A 19,157-nucleotide genomic window follows, 5' to 3' on the forward strand; every position below is an offset into this window, starting at 1 on the left:
TTAGATCGAGAAGGAGAATATATACATTAGTACTAATATTAGAAGAAAAGTGCTAACATTACTAACGTGAATAAGGTCTCCTATTTTTGATCCAGGTAAAAATTCATCTATACTATTTTGGTCTGGAAAATTAAAGACATAGCTGCAGATCTGATGGAATTCCAACCTCAGAACAAATAGAAACAGAAGTCGGCTTTCAACATCAGATGAATTCATCAGAGCAGGCGAGTGTTAAGAAAGTTAATGAAGATAATGTAAGTAAGGCTTGTAATGGACTTGTAGCTGTGCACGTGGCTAGCTAATGCATCTGACCTGAGATGTGGCAGCTTTGTGTCCTGTCCTTACCTGGTCACTCGCAATAGTTTGACCACAGCCTGGTTACCAGGCAGTTTGAGAATAAACTGAGAAATAAGACCATTGATGCTATTCCTCAAGGGCAATCTCAAAACAATGGGAAAAACTTCATTGCACTTTAAGGCAGCCAATATGCCACTGGGTTTAGGATGGTAACTCGGGGTTGCAGGACAGGAATGAGAACTTCACTGACAGCAAAATATTTAATAAGAACACTTGTTAAACACAATTTAAACTTTCAACAAAGGAAAAACATTGCGGAGGATGAAAGTGGGGGAAAACTCCCAATCAGTGACATAATTTTACAAGAAATTGATTTTTTTTGCCATGGGAGGTTACTTTCTGATGCACAAGGCATAATAACAAGCCAGTACTAAAAGGATAGCTAGATATTGTATGACTCCCTTTGTGCCCCGGTGGTGGACAAAGTAGAACTTTCTCCATAGTACAACAAGAGTTTTAATTTTTACAGGTATTCAGTTTCATTTTATTAATGGTGAAGATTAATTGACCAGTGTTATTTCCAAAGTCCAAATCATAAGTATGTGTAATATGAGATTTAATAACCAAGTCAAAATTAAATTAAATATTTTAATTGATTAACATAAAGGTGCTAATTCTGTTTTCAATGGTGAAAACCTTATTGTTTAGAGATTAAAAAACCTGAAATAACAGCTCATGATGGTTGCTGGTGGAATGGGAGTCAAATGAGAAAACCTTTGGATTCTTGGTAGCTCTTTCTTCTCCCGGAAAAAGTCCTGATCCACAGTGTCGTCTTCAGCAGTGCGATTCCTCCTCCTGGAGTGCATCCTCCTGCGAAAAGACGTGATATAGCTCCGTCCATCCCAAATGACACACTTGTGGTTTAAGGAGTATTTCAGCTGGGACCTCAGTGTATCAGCAGCCAACAGATCCTTCTGTAGTCTTCGCTTGCTGAAATTGGGGCTGATAGTCTTGCAGTTAATCTCTCATAAGGTAACTGGTAGCGCAGTGTATTAACAGCGTGGAGTAAAAAGCCAAAAAGGTCGTATGTAACTAGAGAGGATTCACTGAAGATGAGCCACAAAACAAACAAAAAAGTGCCCCCACAGAAAATGGCAATGGCAGCCGTAAAATCAGATAATAAAGCGATCCTACCATGAAGGCAAAAAAGCAAAAAACAATTAATCCCCCCCAGAGAATCAAACTAAGCAGAAAACAAAAAGCAAACAGGCTTAGTGCAGAGAAACACAGGCATATAGCAGCGGCCATGTTGCCACTAAAAAAAATCCTGTCCTTAAGCAGATTAGGAAAATTCCTCTTGTGCTAAGCTTTCACAGTTTGCTTGCTATATATATTGCAGGCTGTTTTTAAAGGCCTCCATAAATTGTACTTCTATAAAATACATTCCAGAAACCTGTGGCTTCTAAGCCTTTTGTTTTCCAAAGAAGGAAGTCAGTTGTAAAAGATAGGCGTGTTATAAATAATACTGCAATCCGTGCTGCATCAGTGCATTGGAACAAAACTTGCTTTTCTTTTTTTTTTTTTAAGTTTGCATATGTCCAAATTAAAAGGTGTGAGCTTTCCATGTATCCCAAGGAAATTGAATTTCTTTCTACGTGTGTGTATTCACGGAAGTTGTGTGTGTATATATACATATGTATGAAATAAGGTATATATACTGTCCAATTGTATCTCTTTAGGACCATAGGGAATATAGGTACCTCATAATCTGTATTGCTACTGTTTCAGAAGCATGGTCCTCTGAAAATCAGGAACTTTTAATTTCCATTTCCAGCACATACACATGCACCCATTTGTCTGCATCATTTCTTGTGCCAGCATTGTCCTTTGTTCTGAGTAGCTTTCCTTCCATGGGGATTCTCACTTGATTTTACTCAATGAATCCAAGAGACTGTCCTCACCGCAGCCAAAGATTACTTTTGCTGGAATGATGGCTGCCAGCGTTTCAATGTTCATTTCTTTTAGATGAACTGAAGATGCTCCAGTGCTGAACTATGGACGGCACTGCTCAATGCCTCTGCTGTCACACTGCAGTCCTTTGAAGCTACGTCTGTTCTTTTGGCTAGAAGGACAAGTTATTTCCTGTCTTCTGAAAACTTGTTCCTTAAAGTTGGTGCTTGGAGGTTTTTTCTAGTTTTAGGCTCAAGTATATATTACATAAGAAAATGAATTTTAAGAATAGTAGCTCGCTGTCTCAGCTTGGAGCCTGGGATTTGTCTTTGTGAATGACATGACCAGAGCCAGACATGGCATCATAGCTGCTGATGTGTTTCTGATTGAGCTAATGGCATTATAATAATTTCCATATTATGTTCCATCCTGTTCTTGATGCTGCCTAACAGCTTGTTTCCTTTTTTCCAAACTCCAGCTGTACATTGTCTTCAGTGAACCGTTTACAGTTTCTCCCCTATCCTTTCTGAAATGAGTGCTAGTTTGGCCTTATGTGGGTGTATGTGTAGTTAGTTGTGTATATATAGATTCTGGCATTGTGTTGACTACTTACCTAGTAAATTCCTCACACTGCTAGGGATTTACAGAAAATCTGCATATTTGGTCTTGTGCAGTGTGTACTAATGTACTGTATGCTGGAGTTAATGGAGAACCTTGAGACTTTGCTGTAATAAAATAATTCTCATCTTCTGCGTTTGTTTTTTTTACTTCTGTATGTAAGATGTTTCACACGCTTAAAACATTACCAGCTTTCTGTCCAAGCATATGGGATACCGAGAATGCTTAGCCTGTTCAGAGATGCAGGGGTGCAAGTAACAGAATTTTCTAATTTGTACAGTGAACAGGGGACAAGAAAAAGGTTGGCTGTCATCAGTGAAGGGAGAGAATGCCTCAAGTCAGCATTTAAAAAAACCCATACAACCAACAACAGAACCACACCTAACACAACAACAAACTAAACATGCTTTTGGATATATCTCACCTATTTTTAATTTGTTGAATAAAAGTAGAATAGGGTGGGAAGAGATTAATCTTAATTACTTACTTAAAGGAAAAGCTTTACTAATAATAGTTTCCAATGCCTAACACATTTTAAACACAAGATAAAAGTAAAAATCTAGTGTCTAAATGAAGTGTTCTTCAATTATTGCAGAGAATGCAAAATATATGTAGTCAGGGAGCAGGGCTTAAATGTGTGCACGTGATTCAAGGAGCTCCCAGCACTAGGAGACTTGGATTGCTCTTTTCAGATGGAAGCAGCTGAACTGGACCAATGTAGTAGAGTTTCATAGATGAGACCTACAGAGACATGACAGGGTATTCCCATCTTAACTGTGTCAGCCTCTCTGCTGCTGCTGAGGATGTGCATTTTGGAAAAAGAGGGCAACCTACTGAGAAACATGGACCCAGTCTTTTAGACAAGAAACACCTTCCAGATGTTGTCACTGTATCCTTCTGTACTGAGGAGGCTCCTGCGGCAGAGGTGATCCCTAAGGATAAGAGGAAGCTAATTTTGATAGTGGGAGAGTCTGTCAGTAAATGCAGTTAAATGTATTTCTGATGTAGGATGTTTGAGGACGGATACTCTTGAGGCTAAATTCAGGTTGCCAAATGGGACACTTAAAGACAAGATTTCTGTGATAACATTCTCTGTAATACCTGCCAGCTCCGTGTCTGGGACTCGGTAGGCAAGAAGAGATTAACAGCCCCGATGTGCGGATGAGATGATGGTGTAAAAGGAGGAACTAGGTGTGATGGGAACTGATCAACCTTTTGGGACTGAAGGCATTTGCCCAGGAGGAATGCTGCAGCAAAGTCAAGATAGATTTGTGCTGTGGGCACTAAAAACTAAAAAGGATGTAGAAGACTGGAGACTAAATCCAAAATAGCAGCTCTTCTTGGATTTCAAACTGGTCTTCCAGGAAACAATTATTTACTACGTCCAAAATATTCTATTGCTTATCCTAATGAGGCACTGTCCCAGTCCATGTAGGGAACTGAAATCTTCTGCTCTCATGACTTGTCCTAACTGTGCAGCTTCCCTAACCTTATTTAATGTTTCCTGATTGTTGTCACTGTCCTGATTTGCGAGTGGGTAGCACAGTCCTAGAACTGCATTTTTTACTATTACAGCATGGGATTCTTGCCCAAAGAGATTCCATGATGCTTTTCTTCTGTAATATTTTTATCCCGGTAAACTTCATCTACAGAGCCACTTCCCTGCCCATACATCTTAGTCCATTGTTCCTGAAAAGTAGATATTGACAAGACTATCTCACAGGTTATCCTCCTATGGGTAGGTATGTGGGATGCCTGTTACAGAGGCTGGTTGGTTGATGCCAAATATATTTTTGTCTTATTTTTCAGGCTTCTGGAATTAATGTGGAAGCACTTCTAAGTATTGCTTTGCTCCATGGCTCAGTATTGCACATGGCAGCTAACTGGCATTGTAGACAGATTAACTTCCCTTTCCTGTATCTTACTATTATATTGTTTATTTGCCTGTTGTTTTTTTCAGCCTTTTTTTTGCTCTCTGCGTTTCTCAGGCTCCAGAGACTTATTTACCTTGATAAGAATACCTGAATTTATGAAGGCAAAAGCCTGTTAGGTATGAAGGAAAGTACAGATGGAGATTTTCAGACAGTACAATGACCTTAATTTCCTACTTTCTACACTGAAATTAATGGAAACTTGTGCAGTGAGGTCCCTATATTGTTTTGAAAATACTATCTTTTTGTCAGTCACTTGCTTTATCAGGTTTATATCCTACTCATTATCTCTCTAGGACTGAAAAGGCCATGGAAAGCTGTTTAAGTATACTGAAATTAGCAAAACTTGGAAGTATTAAGACTGAAAATAAGGTTTAGTACTCTTCAGTAGTTATTTTACAAATAATTCTTTCTAGTTTGTTTTACAGTATGGAATCTGCTTCTTAGAACCAGTACACATTTAAACACTCTGTGTACATCTGCACTTAAGGGGGGCAGAGCGGCTTATAAATATTCAATTATAATTATTGGGAAAATTAAAAGAATATTTTATTCATCTTTAATGTCTATTGATTTTTAACTAAGTAGGCATAATGTCTATTGATTTTATTTTTTTTAAGCAAGTTGTACACTGCAGTTTAAGCAGACTAGGCATAAATGCTTGCTAGCTTCTTACAGCTTCAGGCAAAGGAGGGAGTATGATTTGAGCTGCTTTACCTCCAGCTGAAATATATTCCAACACCATGTTAACAAAGCAATGTACCTTCCCAGAGGCTCGTCTCCTAGTAAGACAGCAGACTTACTACATCTGAAAAACTGCTCTTTTCTCTGAAGATACCTATTAATTTTTTTTTTTTGGCCAAATCTCTGATAGTTCTTGTCTCTGTGTGAGCCATCTCAATATTTTTCTGAGCAAAATGTCAAGCTGATGTTTTAATTTGTTTCAAAGGGAAATACTTCTGTGAAAATAAATGATGGGCAGAAAAACTTCATAGTCTAATTCATTGTTTAAGAAGATCGTGGGGAATTAATAACAGTGAAAAAGAATCAAGAGTGTTATCTGTGACTTGCTTTTTTTTATCATGGAGGTGAGAAAAGACAGTTCAAGATATTCAGTCTAAAAATATCACTTATAAATATCATGTAAATCTGCAGTAGCCCCAGAAGCTGCCTTGGGATTACTTTGGGGTTTATCTATGTTACTCAAGTAGCCAGCCATCTGTAATTTCTGGACTAGATGGTGGTTTTGCTTTCAGATGTTAAAATTCTGAATTCAACAACTACGAAGTCCACATTAAAAATAAACCCTTAAATCCTGAAAGTTTCTGTCTGAAGGTGTATCTTTCCTCTTAAGTAAACTGAAATGCTTAAAAAGTGGTGGTGAATTTGATGTAATGTTTTAGACCCAAGAATAGGATTTAAATGGGAATCATGATTTTTCCTTTTCTTTGCTGAAAAAGTGAAAATATTTTAAAAGAGCTTTGAACCTGTTGCAGTCAGAATATGTTGGAACTATTTTATCAATTTCTAAATGGCTTTATTGAAATGAAAACTATCAGTTATCACTGAATTTAAATTCAGAGAATGAATGAACTTAATTCAGTTTTTGTGTATGCAATGAATGATTTTATAGGGTTACTTTAAATGTTTTATTAATCCTTGGTTCTGGCTACTGAAGTTGCACTTCTGTTGTGAGAATCTGGTGAGCACCAGTACAGCTTGTGGCAGCACTGGCTGAGAGAAAACATTAATGTCTAAATATGGATTAATGAGTTAAACATCTAAAGGAAATAAACTAAGGATTTTCTTGATGGAGAAGACAAGTTATATACCAAAGAGCATATAGGTAGAAGGTTGCTATTGAAAAAGTTAAACCTTGAGACTTTCCTTTCAAGCTATTTAGGTTATTTCTTCACAGGTGGTCACCAAACTTTTATCTTTTTAGGTTTTTCTTTGCAGTTTGGTCCCTCTCAAACAAAAATGCAAAAAATTCTGTGAAAAGTCTTAAAACATACACGGCAAGCGCATCAAAATTGTAAGTTCTACTCTGAGAAAAGCTATTGAATTGGGGCTGATGGTTAGCAGAGTGGGGATAGGCAAAAGAAAATTGCAATAAAACTTGAAAAACAATAGTGAGAAAGCTTGTGCAGAGGTACACAGTTGTGTTTTAGGTCCTTGCACCACTTTTGTACTTAATTTCTTTGATGTACTAAAAATTTGCCTGTTTACACTTTACATACTACGTTTTCTCTCCAGTATGTATAATATTCTGTAGGTTGTATGAAATACTTATCAGAGAAGCACGGACTTTGATTCTGGTATTCTAGTTCTCCTACTGTACGCTAAAGGCGTAGAGTTAAAAACAATGTATTAAAGACTTTCGAACTCCCCAGAAGCTATTGTGAGCTGAATGCTTTAACCATGCATTGAATTGAACCTGAAAGTGTGAACAAGGATATTGATCAGACTAGCTGTTGTGAGATCTGTCAGGTTCAGGAAAAGCCCTTTCCCAAATCCTTTTTGTTCCAATGACAATTCTTGATGAATTTGCAAGTCTTCAGAAATTTCTTCTGTATCCATAGGTACAAACTGGAATACACCTTAAAATCTGCTTTTGAAGCCAATGCCTGAATGAAAAAAACCTTGCAGTTTCTTCCAAAAGGCGTAGAGGATGGAGAGAACTCTGTGCTTGATAGTATGGAAGAGTAACAATGGTACAGACAGTTCTGAGCACCTGAGAGGTTTTTCCTGCTGATGAAGTCAGTGTTTGGTCTAATTTGAAGTATGGTAAAGGACAGAAGACAGAAGTTTTAGAGATTGATTAATGTCTTTTGTCTTCATATATTTTCAAGGGAGTTCATATTTATAATTTAAACGCAACAGAGAGAAAATCCTAGCCAGAACATGTCCTTGTAATAGAATCAGCTGTTTCTGTCAGTCCATTACAGAGCACACTAATCGCCCATCAGAACTAAAAGTCATTAGGCGCAGTCTGCAGTTTCTCAAATCTGTGCTTTGGGAGTGAGTGCCTGTATTTTACCAGTACTTTAATTGGGGATGAATTTTCCTTTACTCTGAAACAGATCTCTTGGCACCAAGTAAGTCTGAATTATCCAACTGTATTAAATGTAAGGTTGTTCAGAAATAAATCTCTGAAAGATGTTTAGATGTATCACATGCTTTTTCATAGGAGAAGTCTTAGAGATCCAAAAACCTTAGTTCACTTGACATTTGCACGATTTCTGATATACCTGAAGGATAGGCCTGGATGTGGTTATTTAAAAATATGCCCAGGGATGAGGTCAGTCAGTGCCTATGTTCCCAGCTCTGCTGCCTGTCATTTTGAAAGCAATAGATGCTGCTTTCCCGAGATATGTTCTGCCTCCTCTAAGCCTGAAGATTGTCTTGCCATGCACCAGCGTAAACCTTTCACCACACTCAGTTTGATCTGTAAATTAATCTTGGGCTTGGCCTAACACTGCTTTGCAGTTTCACATTTTATATTTCACCTCCAGAGCCTTGCCACATGTGAACATGACAGGCAGTGTAGTTCCCTTTAAATTAAGATAGTCCAAGATTATAATTTTAAAATTAGGGTAAGATTGGTGGTTATTACAGTTCTACCTCATCAAAACTGAGAGGACCGTTTAATTGCCTTTTTTTTTTTGTCTTTACAGTTAATTTAAATATTCCTAAGCAGAAAAAATACCTGTTTGAAAGTATGTGTGAGGGAGATGACAGGAGAGCAGGTTTCAATGTAATGTTTGTTTTTCACTGAAAATATTGTTTTCCAGAACTAATTATAAAAAGGTAGTTGTCGGAATCCTTTGTGTTATAACTCTGAAATGAGTCACACTAGGTGTGTAACCACTTTATATTTCTAGGGGATGATTCTCTTTGTTTGCTCATAATACAAATGTACAACTATTGTGGCTATCAGCTTTCGCTATAAAAAATATTTATTATCTGGGAATGAAGCAACAGAGCCCTTTCTTTCATCACTTCTGTCAAGGATTTATGTTTCAGTTTGGCTGCAGTTTGGAGCCCAGCAGACAGAAGCAGTATCGAAGACCATTCACTTTTGAGGTCAAAGAGAGAAGTTCACATTCTGTTGGCTGCTTACAAAGATGTAAATACTGGCTGGTGTTTGCTTATTCTGAATTTTCACATGGTGCTCAGCATGTGGATGTCTTCATTAAGTGGATGATGGCCTTTAACTGTTCCTTTGCAAAAATTGACCAGAGCACCCTTTGCCTGTCCCTCCATCCCTGTTTCTGTGGAGAAGCAGTGATTCGAGAGGGGTAAGCTGAAGTGCCTCATGTAGACTAGCTAAGCAATGAAAAATGACATCTGCTTGTTCTGTAAATAATGTCCAGTCAGAGCAGATGTAATTAACTACTGAACTTAATGGATGCCTCGTGAGGTTACAGATGCTATCAGTCATAAACTAGATGAAGGCAAGGGAGCTTTATATGGTTGGAATTCCTTTTAGGACTAATTACTAAATACCCTTAAAATTGATTGCTTATGCTTTCAATTTCTGAGAGTGTTTTCACGTGATCTGTGCAGAATGGACTTGCAGCAGCTTTAGGGTAGGATGGGAGACACCTCCATTGTTGAGGCTTTTTGAGGAACTGAAAGGTTTCTCTTCCCTAGGACTTTCTCCCAGAGCTTTATTGTTAGGAAACTTGGTCTTATTTCAGGGGTTGCCATGCTGTCCAGCCGTCCTGGGAGATGGGTCTGACAGAGATTTGTCTAAATTAGTTGAGAAATAGACAATTGTAAAGATAAAATTCTGTTAATGTATCAAAAGTCTCAGCCTAACATTGACAAAGTATTTGGAGACACACGGATTGCTTCTCAAAAACAACCACCAACACTTAATTTCTGCCTGTCTGCTTCCAAGTACTTTACAACTGAGGAGTCAGTGAGAAACCAGCCTGGCAGAATAAACAGAACCCTTTGGACTGTTGCGAGATGTCTGCTGATGATGTTAATATTGAGCTGACTGTGTACCTTTTCTTGGTCCAACTACAGTGTTGCAGATTTTCTCTCAGATGATTTATTTCAATATAATTTTCTTCGTAACCTTTGATATTTGTTCATAGTATGTATTAACAGTGCACTGAATGGATGTGAGCTTGTGAGCAGGTCCAGGAGTCTTCATGAGATGCATGTCGGTTTGTGTAACTTTCACATAGGATAAACCAAAAGGGTCCCCAAACTCCCCAGAATTACGCTGGGCTTGATTATTCAGTTTTAAATTCAATAAAGGATGTTTAAAGATTTTTATAAATAAAATTGGTGGTCAGGTAGCCTTGATGTCAGCTGTCAATTCTTTTAGAAACAACCTTTTAAGGAGTAGATGTGTGTATAGTAGAAATGACAACTGACTTAATCATAGATTAATATTAGTACAAGCTAACAAGGGAAAGAATAAAACTGGATTTGTTTATTTGTAATGCTCTTGGCATTTTTAGCAGCTGTGACTGGTTCCTTGTGATCGTTGCATGCCCAGTCTTGAAGGAATTTTTGGTGCAAGTCAAGACAGAGTAATTTTAAGAGTGGTTTCTAACAATAGCGTTACAGCTGCAGTCCTGTATGGCTCCGAGATGACACTCTTTTCTGCATTTTCCAAAATTTTGTAGAATGTGACCTTTGGACTTAAATTTCTGAAACTGGTGTAGCCTGGCAAAATGAAAGAGAATTTCGAACAATTGCTCCCATTATTTTGCATGACCGTTCAGTGCTGGGGAGGCTGTTTCACACATAGGGCAGATCAGTAATCTGCTTCATGGCTTTGTAAAACTGGAATTAAGTAATGAGAAAGATTAGTGACCTGTCTAAGCCGTGCGCTTTATTCCTCTCAATATTCTCTCTCCCTTAGGCTAATTCGTGCAAAAACATAATACGTATAAGGAAGATTTGGAGCATTTATTAAGGGTGTTATTTCTCAGGTTTTAAAGTATAACCTGCCTTTTATTTAGAGAGGACTATCATGCATCTTCCTTTTTATTTAGTTGATCCACACACATATTTTGGGTGGCTGTTATTGTTTATTTCAGGGAATAAGTTATCGTAATGGTCCTCTGAAGCTACTGCTATTGCAATTTATGGATTGTTATGAGAGCAAATTCACCTTTTTTCTTTTGCTCTGCTGTTTTTTCTATGCTTCTGTGCCACATCTAGGACTCTGGGTTGCAAAATTAAAGCTGTAATCTTTAAATTTACTTTTTTCCTGCAAATGAGATTACATCTTCAAAACGTAGTCTTTTATGTGCTATGTATCGCTTAAAAATAAGTTTGGCAAGTGTATTTAAAGGGGGCTGCTGCTACAGTGTCGTTTTTTTTGTCTTGAGGAAAACAATCAAGTTGATAGTAAATTAGTTTGCTGACATCTAAGGATTGAACAGCTGAGTTACTGTACCTGCTATTCTTGATGTGACCAGGGTTCGCAGAGGTTGTTTTTAATTTTCAGCAACCGTTCGCTGTTTAACCTCAGCTGAAAAGCTTGGGCTCAAATATGAAACTAGCTATTTTCTTCACTATGAAAAGAAAGGGACTGCTGCTTGACTGATAGCATGAAATTAGAGTGACCCTGTGCTCTTAGTCCCAAATAACAGAGATAGAAATGAATCCTGTGGAGGAAATGAGACTCGGAGAATTGCAAGTCATTCATTGCTCTGGTTAGCGAGGGATGCGCCTGCACCACCCTGCCCTTGGCTGCAGACGCCTTCTCCTCGCGTCATCTGTAGCTCAGCTGTGGCAGCTGGCTTATTCCTGGCGTTGGGGAACACTCCCTTCACCCACTTGGGAATGTCATTTGCACACATCGTTTCCATTGTCACCTGCCTATCCAAGCCACGATGTGTGGTTTCAGTCGTGTTTGTTGCAATGAGTTGGTTCAGTCTGGCCCATGGTGTACTGCGTATTGTTGTATTTTGGGCTTGAAAACATGATGTAATATACGAAACATGGAGTAGAGACTTCAGCTTACTAATATATATATACACATATGTGTATATATATTTACTAAAAAATACATATATATCTCAGGGTGAGAACTGAAAACATTCTGTGAAAAGTGGGAATTCTTGTCTGTTTTGAGATGTATTCTGGAATTATTTTAGGTCAAGTAACCAATACCCTTAATCTTATGGAAAGCCCCGAGGTTAAGTGATATGAAAGGTTAGCGGTCAACTTTTGGAGCCATATATTCCTGACAGCTTAATGCACAGATGTGACCTGGATCCTTAGCTTTGCCTACAAAAGAAGAACTTTGTGTTGCCCAGGCAGGAGGGCTAGTGGGGGAGGGAAAATAATTTGCTGTGTTTGAGAATTTTGCTTAAAGTTTAGAGAGCGTTTAGCTTTATTTTCTTCTGTAGAAACTCTAGCTTGAAATAAACCCAAAGGCTTTTTTTTTCTTTTTTTTTTTTTTTTTGATTAGTAAAGGATTTCTAAGCTGAAGAGAGGAAAAAGACCAGAAGATGCTAAAAACATTAAACGCATCATTGGCTGATTTGTGACCCATGGGTTTGAAGACTGATATAGACTGATTATTTAAAGACATAGATTTGCCTGTTACTCAAACAGCTGATTTTTTCCCCATTTGATTTTATATATTAATGTGCTTTTCAAAGGATGTTTTTACTGACACGTAACTTGTGATTGAGGTAGAGAACAAATCCAAATAATACATTTAATTTGCTTTGAACTTGTAGTATGTTTAGGGTGACACTGGGTGAACGGGTATACTGTTAGCTATTGTAGTGCCACACGCATTGTCCTGAAGGCTCTGGCACCCTGTCGCCATGAAGATGAGATCTCTTAGGAAAGGGCAGTTCCAGGCAGTCTGGCTGGTACTGGGAATATGGGAGGATGCGCTGGAAATAAGTCATCCGTGGCAATTCTGGATTTGTGTGATTGCAGGCATAAATTCTATGCAGTGTGGAAAAAGGTCTGGGAATTAAACTCTGTGTCCTCTCAATATTTTGAATGATATTGGCAAGAGCTTGGGTATCCATTTTCTGTATTTTAAGAGTCTCTGTAGCTAAGCAGATGAACTAACGATGTGATCCTGAATTCAGTTTCTAAAAAGTCAGTGAATTATAGAAACTATCTGCAGCACATTCCATAGGTTAATCTGGCATTCAGTACAGACATGCTTTTAGTGTTGCTGTTTAAAATTCTTTGCTGATGAATTTGGGAAACAAGTCCAGATCTAATCACTTCTAGAGAGAAAAATTGAGAAGTACTGTTTTTAATAACCATTTACAATGATATGGTGAAAAGAAGGAAATTATTTTTCTTGACAGATTCTGATAGGAAAAAAGAGAAGCTTAGTGTGGGGTGCTTTTTTTTAATCACCATGAAAAATTCCTTCCTGTTAATCTGATGGATGGATTACAGTTTGTCCTTGCATGGCCAGGTTGTATTTTCCATCAGAAATGGAGATTCCAACCCTCATTATATCATTTCTGTAATGCAAATGCTTATGTATAGAAAGAGATTTAATTAATCCCCCGCTGGTTGGTAGTATACCCTAAAGCAAACATAGTCAGCAAAGTAAAAAAATTAAAACACGAGTACGTGGTACCAGGTCAATGAGTGTCAGTGGAATTTCATCATCTGTGAAATATTAACTTATTAACTGAAATATATTTACTGTTATAGCTGTAAAAATATTTGTCTATTGTCCCAACTGGTATGATAGTGAGCTACCTTGCAAGAAAGCCAAGGTCAAAGGCAATCTCAGGAATCACACCGTCTGCTCTGGCAAAAATATGGAACATCCTGAATGTAGCGACGGTTCTCACTTTAATTTGAAAGGACTACATTTAAGCTGCCATCAGTGCAGGCTCCAGCATCCAACTTTGCCTGTGGGTCTGTGCCATATGCGCAGCTACATATTCAAGGACAAATTACAAGACTGAGAGAAAGTGACAATTTTGAGTGATGGGCTCCTGTTTTCTTCACACTTTTATAACATAACGTATCTGTTTAAAAGATACGGGGTGTCTTGTAGGTCAATGAACAAATAGATTTCCAGACTTTATTTCCGTTTCATATTGTGTGCATATACGTATGCAAAACCCCAGTGCTCTTTCTGATGCCTGAAACGTTCCTGTTTTCAGATGCAGTTTCTGTGTACGAGATCACAATAAAATAGATTTGCAGTGTCTATGTACTAAACAATATATCATGTAAACAGAAAAGCGATGTTTAAAATGGCCAATGTATTTTCTCTTCTAGCTTCCTTGCTGCCTCAAAAATGGTAGGGCCTGTGAGGATCCAGTCCTATTGTGAAACCTGAACTGTGGCATGTCACAGTGTCCAACTGATGTTACATCTGCATGATCTGAGAGAATAAACTTAAGATAAATGGAAATAAACATAAGGAACTCTTATGAAGGAGGGTATTAGACTCAGCTTTTTATAAATTCCACATTTCTTTCCCAAGGTTCATTTATAACTAGTTGTCTGAAAATTTGCTGCTTCTTTTGTCATGTAGAGCTCAAGTAGCATATTTACTAATTATGCCTTGAAATATGGAACTGATACAAAAAATTAACTTTCAGAACAGTCTGCTCCTGTCATTTGGGTACTGTAAGATTTAATACCCTTCTTATTTTTTTAAGACCTGTGAAAGTAGTTATTTGTTTCCACTTCTGAAAGTTCTGTGTGAATAGCGTGCAACAAGCTTTTAAAATATTCTTATGCTATTTATCACTTCATAGAAAACAAATATTAAATGTAAGCCTTTTGGGTTATTAAGGGTTACGTTGTTGACCTAGAGAGTGGGTGGCATGGAGGCTGGCTGAAGTAATAATGGTAATACACAGAGGTACTGGGAGCGCCAGTGCCCAGGGAGGCAGATGTGCTGTCGGAAAAGGCAGTTTGAAATCTTGAATGTTTGTGATCACAGTTCTCACCAGAATGGTGGCCTTACATGAAGGATGTCTTTTAGGATAAATTAAAAATAAAGCACGTTTACTTAAAGGATTATAGCTGCACCCTGTAAACAGTGTTTCAGACCAAGTAGTCACAGCTCAGCACTCTTTTATTAGTTATCTTACCTCTTAAAATGTGGTTTATTTTTTTCTTTGTGGAGTGGATGGAAACCAGTCAAATCACACTACTATCGTTTACTCTCTATAATCGTTTATAATCTAATCTGTACTATAAAACTGATTCTGACCAGAGTTTCACCTTTATAGGGTACTTCTGAAATGCCAATGGACTTTTCTCTGATGTTTGGCATAATAATTTAATCAGTGGTTTTGTAGTGCTGCTTTGTATGTCTGAAACTACCCTATCATTTTTAGATGTAAACCCTCAGTTGGTCCCACTGCACACATTAAAGTGTTGAGCCATCTTGAGACCCAGCAGAGTCTCCGCCCTGTGAGGGTATCCCCATCTCTGGTGGGCATTTTTGTTGTCCGCTCTATCTCCTGGAAATCTGCAGTGCTATCCTAACAGTGGGACATCCTCAAATAGGTGCCCTGAAATGGGTTATCAGTGTGTCTGCAGGCTGCTCCCTCGCTTCCAGCTTCAGGCATTTCCTTTCTTCTTCCCTAAGATGTAATTTTTTTGACAGTAAGTCACTGGAAAGTAAAAAAAAAAGCTCATAATTATGCTGTTCACAGTCGTTTACCTTCTAGCTCTGATGCTTTTGAGTTGGTCCCACCATTCACGGTCTGGTTTGAGGATTATATAGAAGACCTGCCACCAGCCCTGCTCTGGAGGAGCAGAAAAGGGCGAGTAGCTGCAGGGGTTGGGCTTGGTGATTCTCCAGAGGACGGGAAAAGTGCTGCGGGAGTCAGGGCATGGCTTGGTGCATGGCTGATTAGGGGGTTTTGAAGGGGAATTTAAGACTTAACACAAAATGAGGCATAGTGGAACAACAGGTATAAAAATTGATTGTTTTGATTGTGCTCTTTGTTGTCAAGACCAGAGAGGTATTAAATTTGAACTACTGCCTATTGATTCCACAGCTGCACTGTGTTTGTCGAGGTGGAGGTGCAGAATGAAACAACTGCTACATGGATAGAATAATATTTCAATTGCACTGAGATGGCACCTGCTAGTACTTTCTTTTTTCCGTATTTGGAAACTCAGTTGATCACAGATTTCAAAGGATGATTTCAGGAACAAAGACCAAGTCAGTCCTCCTTTTAATGCGTGTGTTTAATCCTGAATTAGCACATCATAGGAAGTATGAAAGGTGATATTGTCTGAGTAAAACAAGTGTACAGTAGAAGAAAGGAAAAGGTTTGTCCACTGCTGTTACTGGATCACGATTCCCATGGTGTATGTCCGTAAGTCACAATTAGCGGAGCTGCGCTGCTGCAGGGAAGTGTTCTCTCTTTAAGTGACTTCTCAGCCCTAATGACTAGAGCAAAGCCTGTAAACGTGAACCCTAAAACCTCAAAAATTAGAAGGTAGATAAAGACATTTAAAGGTCATTGTTTTCCTTTTTCAGCCAGTACCATGAAATTCCACATTCATTCTGAAAATTCCTGGGTCTGACAGTGTTGGAATAAATAGAAATACGCCATTTGAATAGAAAAAGTACCCTCTGCTAAGCACCTTTGTTATATCAGATCTTTAAAGAGGATAAATTAAATACATGTGCTCATGTGATGTAAGAGATATGTATGCTTATATAAGTAATATACTACATACACAAACAGAATAATATATGATATGTAATACCTTACCTATTATCCATTTGCCGTGGCAAAAAGCTGTCATTGCTACGTAGACTTCACAGTTGGAAACTAATTCTTTCTAACAAATGAGAGTGGGAGAAGTACCTTTTTAGAATATAAAACACACAACCTGTTATAGATGCTAATGATTTATTATCTTACATACTTGAAATGTTTTGATTAGATCTTGACAAGTTTGTCTGATGACAGGAATTTATTTCTTGGTGCTGTAAGCTGTCAGCCTGGTGATAATTCGCACATGAAATTTGCTCAGTGCTGTTAAACTGCAATGAAATTTCAAATTGTAGAGAACTCGCAAATAACAACAGCGTGTTTAAGATTTAATGATATATTTATTATTATTTTTTTTTAGTTCTAGTAGCTGTAACGTTTTGGTATCTTTGAAAAACTTTGTTAAGTAAAGTCCAGCGTATTACTTAACAGACCACTCATTGAGAGTTTGTCAATAACATTGTTAATCACTTAAATCAGCATGTGCTCCCTAACTAAATATGGAAAAGAGGTGACCGGATTTTATGGATTTGGGTTTGGTGTTTTTTTTTTTTTCTATTGACTTTTTTCCATATTGGGTGAAAACACTGATTTTTTTCGTTTGTGTTTTTGTTTTTCTTCCCCCCCCTCCCTTAGCGGGGACGAAAATACGGCAGGGTTAGATCAGCATCCTGACGGTCAGAGATGGGAACCGGCTGTTTCGTTATTTCCCGTCGGGTTGTGAAAAGCTGCGGTGAAGCATCCCCGCACCGGTTTCCAAGCTCGGTTCCCACCGCCGTGTCAGGCCCGGCATCCTGCCGGTGCGAAGGGGGCGCGGGGGGGCTTTTTGCTTTTCACGGTGTTTTCCCTTCGCTCCGTCCGGAGCGAAGGGAAAACACCGTGAAAGGCAAAAAGCCGCGGGCGGGGTTGTGGGCGTGGCTAAGGCGCGGTGGGCGTGGCCTGCGCACGGTGGGCGTGGCCGTGGCGTGGCGCGGCGGGCGGGCGGCGGCTCCCACCTAGTGGCGGCCTTTGGCGGCGCAGGACCCGGGGGGAGCCACCCGTGTGCTGGGACGGACCTGAAAATAACAAAACGGACGCGGCTGGGTGTCGCCTCATGACGCGGTCAGCGCCGTCGGTGCCTTGTTGGATGGTCACGGCCTGTTTGCTTAAATAAAAACCTTAAAATTCCCGGTCTTCCTCCGCTTAGGTGCAAAATGTCGCTTTTAAGTGGGAGTTATCTTTTGTTGACCTTGGGTTTTTTGTTATAATATATAACCCAAGTAATGCGTACGTTTGGAAAAAAAACCCTCAAGAGCCACTCTGTTGCGTTAATTTTTCCTTTTGGTGAGAATGTGGGAAGGTACATGCAGCAGGTGCTAGGCACCTTTATCAGGGAGTGTAATGACAAGACACGGGGTGAAGGCTTCAAACTGAAAGGGTAGATTTAGACTGGATATCAGGAAGAAATTCTTTACTGTGAGGGTGGTGAGGCACTGGAACAGGTTGCCCAGTGAAGCTGCGGATGCCCCATCCCTGGAAGTGTCCAAGGCCAGGCTGGATGGGGCTTTGAACAGCCTGGTCTAGTGGGAGGTGTCCCTGCCCAGGGCCGGGGGTTGGAACTAGATGATCTTTAAGGTCCCTTCCAACCCGAACCATTCTATGATTCTATGGATAATGTGTACCACGCTGCTGGAAGTGGTTCGGATATAACGCTGATGAGGTATGTAGGATAGAATTAATTACCGCCTTATCTACGTTTAGGCTTGAATTTCAAAGTTATGTTTGCTCTGTTGAGTGCTTCTGGTTTTGTGACTGCAAAGGCAGTGATTATTCTGACAAAACGAGTAGCTTTTGTCCCACAGACTACTGTGCTATGAATGTCTGCAGATTCACCTCTTAAGTGCTGTGCACAGTTTATACACTGAGCATGTGTTTGGAAATGGCCAGCTTTTTATTAATTTTGCCAGAGTCATTTATTGATAAATGAATAATATATAATACCAAGTAACATTTTCATTCTTTCTTTTTTTTTCAGAAGGAGCTCAGTCTCCCCAGAAGAGGAAGCTTGTAAGTATAATTATTCTTTATTCATCACTTGGTTAGTTTTGAACATATATAGCTGTTAATTGTGGAAATCATTTAAATGGGCAGATACTCTATTTTCTCTGTTGGCATTTTCAAGAATCTGTCCTGCACTTGCAAACAGCTAGCTAGCACTTCTCCGAGGCTGAAGCCTGTTCATTTCCTTAAGTGTAGTAGGAAAAGTAGTAGTAGTGTAAGCTTACTTCTAATTATCGGCTTGAGCTGATCGTGATACGGAAGTAGCTGCAGTGTTGAGTGTTGCTCGCACTGACATCGCTGAAGTGACTCGACAGTCACTGATTATTTATGTGATATGGACAACTTTGATCACTGCTCTTCAAAGAGTCTGTTGACAGAAATCTAAGTACGCAGCTCCTGGGCCATGCAGGTCAGGTGTTTGTGGAGCAGGCAGTGTAAGAGATATTTTTACAAAGTAGCAAATGTCAGTAAAAGTAGGCTTTTAAAAATGTGGTTTAAACAAATAGCATTTTTTTAAAAAATATACATTATGATGTTTAACAAATTTTAGCAAACTAACTTGTGTTTCAATGATATTATAAGTGCTTAGTTTCTGCTA

The 19,157-nt window shown here is 38.8% G+C and overlaps 1 protein-coding gene across 27 annotated transcripts in view; it reads left to right on the plus strand.

The window, feature by feature from the left end:
- Positions 1 to 19,157, plus strand: part of MAST2 (microtubule associated serine/threonine kinase 2) — a 226,634-nt gene that overhangs the window by 97,839 nt on the left and 109,638 nt on the right. For 24 of the 27 annotated variants that reach the window (XM_054210749.1, XM_054210738.1, XM_054210728.1 and 21 more), the window contains one exon: positions 18,534 to 18,565. In XM_054210749.1, the coding sequence (XP_054066724.1) occupies positions 18,534 to 18,565 (32 nt within the window). Of the gene's footprint in view, positions 1 to 95; positions 255 to 18,533; positions 18,566 to 19,157 lie in introns of all 27 variants that reach the window. The other 3 variants (XM_054210752.1, XM_054210751.1, XM_054210754.1) reach the window with 2 other exon arrangements.

The sequence above is a fragment of the Rissa tridactyla genome, chromosome 8 (assembly GCF_028500815.1).
Source record: "Rissa tridactyla isolate bRisTri1 chromosome 8, bRisTri1.patW.cur.20221130, whole genome shotgun sequence".
NCBI classification, from domain to species: domain Eukaryota; kingdom Metazoa; phylum Chordata; class Aves; order Charadriiformes; family Laridae; genus Rissa; species Rissa tridactyla.